Here is an 11,727-nt window from a genome sequence, read left to right as displayed (position 1 = left end):
TTATGTATCATACAGACAGCCAGATATATATATCCATATAAATTTGATAACTCGAGTTGGGCTGCATTTTATGCAATGCCCTTCCTGCCACACACACACACACACACAGCATTACTTACGCAACGACTACAGCCAGAGCAAAGATAGAATGCAATATCTTAAAGGCAAAGTAGTTGTAATATAAATGTAATAAACAGAACATTAACTAAGTGTATATCATTTTGAAGCATCATCATATTTCTCAATTCTTAGCTGCACCTGCTCATCCAGCCAGGACAGCCAGTCGTCTGTTATAAGCCGCTCTAGGGTCACCTCGTGGAATACCTCCACGCGTCGCACCTCGGCAAACTGAAAGCTCTCGAAGAGGCGCAACGACATGGCATTGTCCATGTCGATCTTGGCTTCGAATTTGTTCAGGGGCAGATGCTGCTGGGCGTACTTGAACATAAGTAGCATAGCCTCGCGACCAAATCCTTTGCCGCGCGCCTCGGGTGCTGCGATCATAATTTCCGCCTCTGCCACATAATGCTGCGACTCCTCATCGTGGCGCACAAACAGATTTGTGTCACCCACCATAGCGGTTATCTCATCGTTGGTCTTTTCATAGATCTCAGCGCAAAGGACAATGAATGTGAGCTTATCATTGTCCTGGCGCCAACTTTGTTGCATTGCATATTCCTCGTCTAAGGTGAGCTCATCCGAGGCGGTCAGGCTGCGCAGCGTGGGACTGCTCATCCATTGATGATACTTGGGTACATGTCGGGCCTCGTAGGGCACCAGAATGACACGCTGTCCAAGCAGTTTTGTGTGCTCATTTACGCGCATGGGCTCGAAAATAACACCAACAATAATTAAAATGCAGTAGAGTTCCCCAATAGAGATGGACGCCGTGGCAGCCAACTATCGATAGGCAGTGACTGATTTCAGATTTGAGCAGTTTTTAGTTGATTTTCTTCTATGATTGCGCCATAAATTAAGTGATCAAATATATTATAACCGATTTATAAGAGCTAACCCTGATAGACGTCTACATCTTTGTAAAAATGTATGATTTTTTATAAAACAGCTGAGCGTATATTGAATGCGCATATCGATATTCACAGAAGTCGCGGCGTTGCCAGATAACATAAACAGCTGATTCCCGCGAACGACGCGAATTGTTAAGGGAAATAAGTAAATAGCTCGTTTGATTTGGAAAATGATTTAAAAAATGTCGACGCGCTGTCGTACCTGTGGCAAGATTATTTATTGTCTAAACTCAAAGAATTTATTTCAACAGCCCGACAACATCATGCTACACCAAATTGCAGCGTTAACTGGAATATTTGTCAGTATGCAATTCAACAATATCAAGCGCAAATATTTATAAAGCATCTTATATTATTTATAGCTACCAGAGCATATGGAATTTCCAGAACATATTTGCGGACCCTGCGAAGTAGCGCTGCGAGAAGCCATCGTATTTCGCGAACGCATTATAAAAACACAACAGCTGCTTCTAAATAGCAACAACATTGCGGATGCATTCCAAAAAATTGACAAGGATGAAGTGGACAAGCTGGACACGCTGCAGATAGATGGCGAAGAGATGCAGCTCTTTAACACATATGAGGACATAACAGAGTGCGAGAGTGAGGAATACGAAAGCTCGGAAGATGCAGGGGAGGCAAATGAAGTTTTGTCAGTGAATGGTCAAGCCGATGAGTCTGTGCAGACCATGAAAACCGATGAGCCAACGATAGAACCGCCTGCAAATGCGCCTGCTTCAATGCCAAATACGCCACGCCGACCGGGCAGACCACCCTCCAAACTCTATGCCACGGTCAACTTTGCGACCAACGCTAGGAACACGCCCCGCATAAACTGGAGCAAGCTGTCGGAGGATGAGATAGTGGCACTTAAGCGTGAACGCCGCAAGCGTGACTGCATCTGCGAGCTGTGTGGCCGACATTTTACCTGCCCCAGCAACTTTAAGGTGCATCTGCTGCGGCACACGGGTGTCAAAAATTTCACCTGCAAACAGTGCCCCCTGAAGTTCTACACGCCGCACTTGCTGCGGCGCCACGAGCTGGCGCATCTATGTGAGAAGCCATATCCCTGTCAGTACTGTGGCCAAACATTTGCCGATCACAGCGGACGCATTCAGCACGAGCGCAAGTATGTGACCAAATATTGGCCAATTTATGCCCCATATATTATATATATCATATTATTTAACAGCCGCCATACGAATTATCGGCCTTATAAATGCACCAAATGTGACAAGGCCTTTGTGGTCAGCAACAAGCTCAAGAGGCACATGCTTAGCCATTCCGGCGTGCGTAGTTTTCAGTGAGTATAAAATAAATAAAGCCTGGAAACCCAAAGAAAACTCCTTGGTTTGGATTACGATTCGTGAACCTTGCTTAAATCGATTTATGAACCTACACTAGACTTAAGTTTTGATTTGAATCTTGCATTGATACATTTCTGATTTTGTAAATCTGCGCTTTTCTTTCTAAATTGTACAAATATCTATAAATGTCCACAGATTATTTGCTTACCAAGTTTTATTGACAACAGATTCGGTTCAAGCGCGTTCGTAAAGTTTCAGTCTGTAGACTTAATGCTAAGGTTCCCCAAACATTTATATTTAAATGCTTAAATTCTGTTTATCTATTACAGCTGCGAGATATGCAAAGTATCTTTTATGCGACGCCCACACCTGAATGCCCATTACCGTTCAAAGGGCCACGAGCAGAATGCACAAAATTACGCTGATTTGGCCAACAATGTGGACATCGATATAGAGAATGTGTTACAATAGAATCTGTAATTAAGCGTAGTTAGTTTGTAAGTCGTTTTAAGTTGCAATGACTTTGTTTAAGCTTATTTTAAGAGACATTTGTCAATGGTGTGCTGCTCCTTGCCATTTGAGAACTAATTTCAAATGCGGCTAATTAACTCGTTGTAGTTCTTGTTATGATTGTTTGTTCGATTTGAAAATGTCTGATAAAACGAATTCGAATCTCTATATGTGACTCCCATATAACAATATTGCTTACTATAATATTGCCAGGCAGATATAAACAGCTCCTTTGAGCGGACACCTAAATCTTAAGTTTGATTTTCGTGCAATTTCTTAAGCTAGAAGTTTTGTTATGCACACATATATTTTCGAAACAAAATTGACTGTCCGCCTTAGAGCTTTCATTTGGCCATTTCGTATACCTCATAGAATATATAACACATATTAAATTATGGCACTGTTGTTCTTTATATCTATCTTAATATATACTTGAATCATGAGCGCATTTCGTGACCATGGCAAGGGAGTTTTAAAATATATTAAAGAAGCATTCGTCGTCTAACTAATGTAAAAAATCTAGTATTAGAGATCATGAAGCGTAGCACACATAGTTTTTAAGTCGATGGAGATATTATAGAGATATATACATATTCGTGTACATTTCAAGTAAACATATCTTAAAAGTTGCTCTGGAAAAATGGATTCCCTACACATTATGGACATGCCCGACGAGTGCCTGCTGATGGTGCTCCAGCAATTGGATGTGATGAGTCAGTGTTACTTTGCGTTTACCTGTCAGCGCTTTATGTGCATCTACGAAATGATGCATAGGCAACATTTTCGCTGTTTCACCTGGTTCGAGCCGACCAACAATTGGACCGCTCAGCAGATTGAGGCATTTTTCAGGCTGAATGGCCACAAAATGCGCATGTTGTCTGTATCGGATTTGCATGACAAATATTTTGAGCAGCCGCTGCTTAGCAAGGCCAATCATATGATAAACGTGTGTGTGTATCTCAAGAACCTGCGCTCGCTGATATTATGTATTGATCACAAGCTGCCCGAAATAATTATTGAAGTTTGTAAACATTTGCACAAGCTGGAGAATCTGGTTATTGATTGTGCCAGTCATCCGAATTATGAATTTTTGGTTTTGCTAAGGCGTCTGAAAAGTTTGGATATAGATTATTTTGTAAATCCGCGTGACAAGCTATTCCAGAGATTTGCCGAATTGCGTCCGGATGCTTTGGAGCATTTACGCATTGGTTCGGAAATAACAATGAAGCAGGGCAAGCACATTGCTTATCTGCGTGGTCTTACGCTCCTGAACATTTACAATCCTTGCTATCATTTCGTTAACGGCGTTGTCCTTCAATTGGCCAACTTGCGAGTGCTTAGCATAACATCTGCTCAGCAATTGCGGGACCATGATTTCCGGCATTTGATCATGCATCTTAAGTTCCTGGCCACGCTATATGTCATTCAATGCCCGGATCTTGGTAACGATTTTATATTCTTTATCATCCAGTACTTGAAGGGGAATGAAATGCGGTCTTCCAATTGTCGTCGCTTGCCATTGCATCTGGAGCTATCCGGCACGTGTGTATCAGATGATATTAACGAGGTACTGTGAATACATAAGTTATATATGTACTTTAAATGATTATAGCACTGTTATTCTATACAGATTGAGCCCGTTAACTCATCAAATTCCATACTTAATGTTGTTTTGGTAGGTAATTAACCTTGTTCATATTTATCTTAATTTGAATCATGAGCGCCTTATCGATAAACGATTAAACTGTAGAAGCTGAACAAGGAAATTTGAGCAGGGTGGCAGCTCAGTTAACCTACCGTATGTCCGTGTATTGACTTAAGTGTATAGCGTAGCCAAAGTTGAGGCATTTTACATATTCTTGAAAACATTTAATATATTTTGTACGTTCGGTGAATAAGCTGGCATAAATAAAAACAGCACTTATTGATTATTTTAATGACATTTGAATTCTAAGCACAGAGAACAGTTGTTTAATGACAAAAACCTATTGCCTTAATCCAAAAAAAAACTATGATTTGCAATGTATTAAAAAAAACGCGAAGAGAAAGGGATAAAACAAGTTTACTAGAATCCGTAAGCTGGTGGTAGAGTTTACATTTGAATTAAAAGCGCCCTATTGAAAAGCGAGTCAGACGATGAGCAGGGAAATTAAAGCGATGTGGCAACGCTGCATGGCTGCGATACAGCTGATCTGTTTTTACAAAATGTCTGAGCGTGGCCCTAGTCGAGACATCCTATACGTATAATTTATTTTTTAGATTTAGTACATTATGCAAATTAAATCGATTATAAATATAAACACAGTGGGTCAGGCTAAGCAACTTTTGCCTTGGTGTTTTGTTGAGCACAGAATCCATTGCAAAAGCAGCTGCTAAAGCGTAGCCGGCTAAAAAATTACAACACCAAACAGAAAACGTGTTATGCTGATGCATGCTCTAATTATGTTGTGAAGTGCGTTTGAAACACGAGTAGAGAGGAGCTTCTCGAAAGCGAACCCCGAATCGACGACAAAGCGAGCGATTGGGTTTTCTAGCTTAACCAATGTGGCACTTCCAATGAAAAATCAATTCGAAATCGTTGGATGTTCTCAGTATTGGTTATTGGCCAGAATAACCCAAACACAGCTATAAGAAACCAAAAATAAAATAAACAACAAAAGACACCTAACAAAATAGCATAAGTTTTAAGCCCACACCTAAGTACATACGTATAGAAAATGGCAGAGGCTCAATCGCCAGCTGAAGAGCTATCCACGGAGGAGCCACTGACCACACGCAAGCGTCCACGTCTGGATGAGGAGCAGGAGCAGGAACTGAAAGTTGCTGGCTTTTCGCTCAGCGCCATTGAGGAAATGCGTCAGACACGTGACGCCGAGCTGCTATCCGAGCCCATTGATCAGCAGCTGCGCCAGTTTCAGGTGCTTGACGAGGTAGGCACCGCCAGTGAGGATGATGATTCAGGTAAGCGATAAGGGCGCACACAGTAGAGATTTACTATATGGAATACACATTCTTGTTGATTAGCCAACGACAGGCACATGGCCTTAGCCATAAAATGCAAAGAAACAGCTTCTACATGTCTTATCTGAAGATCTTACAAGAACTTATCATTGTGTAAACAATACGCCAAGGAGGCTGATAAAACTACAGTGGAAATCACATTTAATGGCCGCGAAAAAAATTTGGGCGTAGGTCGCCTTCAGCAGGGCCAATTTGTTGCCTTATCTTTAGATCTTAAGAGAGCAGCTCGCTTAGAACAACGCAGCACGCAAACAAATCGTAATTTGTCAGCTCTAGAGAGCTTTCACTGTAGTTTCCAGCCAGATTCATTTAATGGATGATTGTATCTACCGAGCGCATTTGCTTCAATATTTTCAAGCTGCTCGCAGCTGCAGCTCAATGAGCAACTTGTCTGTAATACGTGATCCCTAAGCCGTAATCTCTGAGCTGCTCGCAAACATGCGCATGATACCCATTGTGCGCCTGGAGCTAAACGAAAGGCTAGCTTTTCAATCAGGTTTACTTTGATATTCAATTGTATATACTTAGCTTATCTAAAACAGTTTCCATACACACTTCGCAGATGACAACAGCGACAAGCAGAACGGTGAGAATTATGCTGACGAGGAGGAGGGCGAAGGTGACGGCGGCGACTATGATTCTTCCGACTTTGATGATGAGGAAATTGAGAATCTTTTGGATGAAAAGCTACCCGAAGATCTGCGCGAATCCAAGCGACCAAAATACGAACAGCGCTTCAAGACTGTGCTTGAAGGTATTTGTGAATTATGATACACAGATTCAGACTGGTTTTATTGACTTCTTTCCGCACATTTTAGAGAAACGCCACAACCACTTCGAGGTGCTGCCGGAGGGCTGGGTGCAGGTGACGCACAATAGCGGCATGCCCCTCTTTCTGCATCGCAAGACGCGTGTCTGCTGTGCCGCACGTCCATATTTTCTTGGCACGGGCAGTGCACGCAAACATGCGGTGCCACTGGGTGCCATACCCTGTCTGAACTATCGACGTGCCCTGGACGAGGAAATGGAGGCAGCGGAGCAACAGCTGCGCAATACGGACAATGCGCCGACTACAGAGAACAACAATGAGGTGATGACTGCGGGCGTTTGTCCTGTAGCGCATGCAACAGCAAATGCAGCACAGCCCATGGATGTGGATGGCAAAGAGAACCAAAATTCGGCTGAATCCGAGTCCAAAACGGGCGAGACAACCACTGAGGCATTGCAGTCACTAATACCAGCAGCTAAAATTGTAACCGTCAATGAGAATACACAAAAGGAGTCGGTGACACCGGAGCAGTTGAACACGTACTGCCAGAAACTCTTCCGGTTCAAGGTAATACGCGTGCTGCGCTTTCGTAGCTGGAATGCACGGCGCAAGTTCACAAAAAATCGCAAGCATATCAAGAATATACAGCGGCCAACGCTGCCCGACGGCACCAAGCTGATCAAGTTTCCCATTTTGGCGGCCAGCGGTGCGGAAGGTGCCACAAATCCGCGTGGACGCAAAGAGTGGATCATGAATCCGAATGGCAAGAGTTTTGTGTGCATCTTGCATGAGTATGTGCAGCATGCGCTAAAGACGCAGCCCACCTATGAGTTCAAGGAGCTGCAGAACGCAGCTACGCCCTATTCGGCAACCGTTTCGGTGAACAATCTCAAGTATGGCACGGGTTATGGCACCAGCAAAAAGCAGGCCAAGTCGGAGGCGGCACGCGAAACACTCGAGATACTCATTCCCGATGTGAAGGACAAAATAACGGGCAATAATAAGGATGTGAAAAGCGGCACTGCCAAGAAAACCCAAAGCGATCTATCTGTAAGTGTGCCTGGCATCCATATCAAAGAACATATAATTAAATATTGCCTAATAGGTTTTCGATGACATCCGCATCGAGGATCCACGCGTCACGGAGTTCTGCAACAAGACCACAGAGCCCTCGCCCAATGCCATCTTGTTGACCTGCCTGCAGCGTAACTACGGCAGCGATGTGCAGATCACCCAGGAGATCAATCGTACGGCCAATAACAAAAACGAGTTCACGATGACTGTGGGCAAGCACACGGCCAAGGTGGTCTGCAAGAATAAGCGCGAGGGCAAGCAATTGGCATCGCAGGCCATACTGCAGGTAAAAGCTAGCAGAGTGTCTTAGAAATATGTCCCACAATGTCTAAGAAGATCTGATCTGCTTGACCTGTATCTGCAGCCAAGTCGATATAGGCTTGCCTGTCTGTCTGCTATAGCAAAATGTTGCAAAATTGTATCCCTATTTTATGGACTTTTATATGGAAAGCATTCATCAATACTTCCAAAACAATTGGTCGGAAAGAAAGCTTTACTAGGCAATTTAATCTTCGGTTTGCTGGGGAAAAATGTTCCTTCTTGTTTCTGATATTCTGCTATATGTCTGCAATCGTAATTAAATGTCGACACCAAGAAAAGATTGATTGTTCTGTATAATGTCTTTTAACTATTTTCTTCACTCTTCCGTAGATTTTGCATCCGCATATTCAAACTTGGGGCTCGCTGCTGCGTCTGTATGGCAACAATTCGATCAAAACGTTTAAGGAGAAGAAACTCGAGGAGCAGGAGATTACCGTGCTGCAGAGCAAGGCGGCTGTGAATCAACCAAACTATGCCATTCTCGAAAAACTCAAATCGGAGATGCTGAAGCTCAGCGCCAAGCACGAGGGTGTCCAAACCATGGGCACCTTTGTGCCGCCCAGTGATGTTGACTTGCCCACTTCCTCCGGTTCCAATTTGAACAACGTTGAATTATAGTTATAAAACACATAATCATCATTGCCGTCATTAGGTTTTTGGTTATTCCACTTGCATGACAAACTTTTACACAGTTACCCAATGTGATCCATTCAAATATGACAAACAGCAATGTGAAGAATGTGTATTGAGCTTAACAACGAGCTACACATACTCTTTAAAATACACTAACTTAATAAAGATCCTTACAAATTCAACATTATATTATATGACAAAATGGAATTAATAATAAATATGTGCGTTCCTTATGCATTATTCTTCCAGCATATGCTTGAATTTATTAAAGTATAATACGTCTAGACTATTCTGCATTTTAATTTCAATTCTCCTTGGTACTTATGAAACGAGACATAATTTTTAAGTGTTTCGTTTTTGACTGCGTGGAATGAACACGGAAACGGAACTGGGAAGTTTTTATTAACAAAGGAGTTGCCAATTTCATTAAGAAAAGTTTTTTAATAATTAGTTTTTATTTTGGAAAAAGCATAAAACACTTGAAGAATCGAAATCAGACATAACGCTAAACGGAACAGAACAAATTTTCGTTATAAATCGAGCTTTTAGAGTTGTCAGCTAGTACAAGAACGTGTTAATCAACTATAGAGTTGCCAATTTCATTTCAAAAAAGTTTTTTATTAGTTGGTCTTTATTTTGAAAAAAGCATAGAACATGTGAAGAATTGAAATCAGACATATAAATAAAGAGAACAGAACTGATAAAACAATTTTTCGTTATAAATCGAGCTTTCAGAGTTGTCAGCCAGTTATACAAGAATGTAAGAAAAATGCAAAAAGAACCGTTATTAAGCTTTGAAAATTACCATAAAATTATATTAAAAATTATAAGAGTTATATATTATAAAAGATGAAATATGTTAACGGCATTATAAAGATGAGACTACGCTGTGCAGGTGAGTTGCCGAACAAATTCAAACACATTTTAAAAATAACAATTTTACCTTAACTGGTATGTGTGTGTTAGTATATATATGTGTGTGTATTAATGTGTGCGTGCAATTATTTAAAAGACAATGCAGTCATAAATTATGCTACATTTTCATTTCATTCTAACGTTTCGTTTTTTATCGCATTCCTCGGACACACACACACGCGCGCATACAAACCGCGGCGAGTATAGGCAAGCGCAAGCCGAATTCGCCGCGCTGGGCAGCACTGTTCACTGCGCAACGAAAGAGCGCGCAGCATCAGGCACAAACGAAAGAAATTTACCGTTGCTCCTTTTGCCATCCAACGCCAGTTTCTTCAGTATTTGTTCGTTGCGCGTCGAGTGCTAAACTAGGCAGCTGACCGTGCCAGTGTGTAGTGCCGCCGCCAATTCCCGTATTAATTAAATCACATTTAATTGAAAACAACTCACACACACATACACTGCGTATCGCATCAGGTGGAGAAAGACAACAATTGCGTATATGCACGCACCCCTCCATCTTTGCCGCTTCTTTGCGTGTGTGTGTCTCAAGTGTTGCCAGATTTTATGGGCAAGCGGCATAATAGCCACAATTATACGCGTTCGCTACAAATTTGCCAAACAAAAAGTGGGTCTTCCTTGGCCAGCATAAAAAAAAATTAAATAAACGGGTATAAATTTCGTTGCGGCAGGCGCTGCCCCCCCCTTATGCCTATTGTGTTGCTCCATGTATCATCGCGTACAACCACACACACACACACACGCGCATACACACGCTCGCACACGCACACAAACACACACAGCCATATATGTATTTAGAGGAGCATTGTGTTTATTCTAGAGTGTCCGTTGCGCCATTCAAAAACATGTAAATTATGTAAAAACGCGTTTGGAATTTTGTCAACGCAACGCACGCATCTAAATCAGCAGCATTAGCGGCAGCAACAACAACAACAACAACAACAACAGGGACAATTACAACAACAAGGACAACAGCGTATAAGGTAAGCGAAGCGCATCAGGCGCCAAGTGTCAGTCAAATGTTGGAAAATTCAATAATCCGCCACAGGGCGCCAATTCAGCTTACCCCTCCTACCCCAACACACACACACACACACACACCACACACCACACACACACACCCTTGCCAGCCAATAGCATATCAAATGTATTCGCTTTGCATTCGTTGTCGTCTGTTGCGTCGGCCAAAAACTAGGTTGACTTTGGTTTTGCCTTGTTGCCAATTCGCGCAATTTCAGTTTTCTGTTTTCTGGTTTCGATTTCACTTCCAGTTAATCTCGCCTAAATTCATGTTAAACAATATGCCCTGTTGACACATTTTACCTCTTGGGCGATTTATATGTTTACTTTTATGGCGCCCGGCCTGGCAAAAGCCAGGCCGATATCTTTGCATTTTACCTCAAATCACAAAGTAAATACGTTTAAATTAAAAAAGAAAAAAAATGTATTACATGGCTTCAGCCAAGCTCTTTCGCTTTTTGATATCCTTTAAATCTTAAAATCATTTTTATTCTTTTCAATTTACTAAAACATTGATTCGACCACATTGAATCTTGACCAAAAACTGTTAGTTTTCTCATCGAGAATATTTCATAAATCATTTAGTTTTTTTTTTTTTAGCGAGAAATTTTGATAAGAAATATATTTTGTTTTAAAATATGAACAAATATATAAAAATCTATAAAAAGAAAATGGGGCAAAATTGCAGATTTTAAAATAAGCTTGAGATGCAGTAAAACGCTAGAGTTACTCAAAGTCATTTTTTACGATAGAGCAATGCGTTAATAATTTAATAAATAGTCCCTTAAAACATGTATTAATAAATATAATCGAATATAAGATAAACTAATCGCCATAATATAACAAATCAGTTCCTAATAATTGTTTAGCTGCGCTGCCAGCTGGACAAGCGGCGGGGTTTTCTTAAAATATTTAACATTCAAAGACCTACAATCATGTCCAAGGTTCAGATGGTCTAAAGCGATATACTATCTTTGGGCAGTTGAGGTTTTTGACAGCTCACAAGTGCAGAATTAGGCCGAAATACAATTTTATAACAAGTTGATAAGAAAATAAAAGTAAATTGTTTTATAAATAGAAACCTATTCTAATTGAATAGTAAGAAAAAAGC

The 11,727-nt window shown here is 41.3% G+C and overlaps 4 protein-coding genes across 5 annotated transcripts; 3 read left to right on the top strand and 1 right to left on the bottom strand.

Moving 5' to 3' along the window:
- Positions 1–207: 207 nt before the first annotated feature.
- On the bottom strand, positions 208–912 carry LOC115771627 (N-acetyltransferase 9-like protein). The gene has a single exon (XM_030717410.1). It carries the CDS (start codon positions 823–825, stop codon positions 217–219), a length of 609 nt encoding a protein of 202 aa, XP_030573270.1. The 5' UTR covers positions 826–912; the 3' UTR covers positions 208–216.
- A 148-nt stretch (positions 913–1,060) lies between these two features.
- LOC115771625 (transcription factor Ouib) lies at positions 1,061–3,325 on the top strand. The gene is made up of 4 exons (XM_030717407.1): positions 1,061–1,327; positions 1,391–2,157; positions 2,221–2,331; positions 2,665–3,325. The coding sequence occupies exons 1-4, from the start codon at positions 1,211–1,213 to the stop codon at positions 2,804–2,806; spliced, it is 1,137 nt and encodes a 378-aa protein (XP_030573267.1). The 5' UTR covers positions 1,061–1,210; the 3' UTR covers positions 2,807–3,325.
- Positions 3,326–3,401: 76 nt separating this feature from the next.
- On the top strand, positions 3,402–4,750 carry LOC115771626. The gene is made up of 3 exons (XM_030717409.1): positions 3,402–4,412; positions 4,476–4,520; positions 4,596–4,750. Exons 1-3 carry the CDS (start codon positions 3,486–3,488, stop codon positions 4,614–4,616), a joined length of 993 nt encoding a protein of 330 aa, XP_030573269.1. The 5' UTR covers positions 3,402–3,485; the 3' UTR covers positions 4,617–4,750.
- A 711-nt stretch (positions 4,751–5,461) lies between these two features.
- Positions 5,462–9,103, top strand: LOC115772087 (microprocessor complex subunit DGCR8). 2 transcript variants are annotated; one of them, XM_030718045.1, is made up of 5 exons: positions 5,462–5,806; positions 6,429–6,620; positions 6,685–7,685; positions 7,741–7,995; positions 8,361–9,103. In XM_030718045.1, exons 1-5 carry the CDS (start codon positions 5,563–5,565, stop codon positions 8,646–8,648), a joined length of 1,980 nt encoding a protein of 659 aa, XP_030573905.1. In that variant the 5' UTR covers positions 5,462–5,562; the 3' UTR covers positions 8,649–9,103. The 2 variants fall into 2 exon arrangements, with proteins under 2 accessions (XP_030573905.1, XP_030573906.1); XM_030718046.1 differs by lacking the exon at positions 5,462–5,806 and adding an exon at positions 6,163–6,362.
- The last annotated feature ends 2,624 nt before the right edge of the window (positions 9,104–11,727 follow it).

The sequence above is a fragment of the Drosophila novamexicana genome, unplaced genomic scaffold (genome assembly GCF_003285875.2).
Source record: "Drosophila novamexicana strain 15010-1031.04,08,12 unplaced genomic scaffold, DnovRS2.1 tig00000108-arrow-pilon, whole genome shotgun sequence".
NCBI lineage: Eukaryota > Metazoa > Arthropoda > Insecta > Diptera > Drosophilidae > Drosophila > Drosophila novamexicana.
The sequence above is the reverse complement of the archived record's forward strand: the minus strand, read 5'-3'. Positions and strand labels throughout refer to the sequence as shown.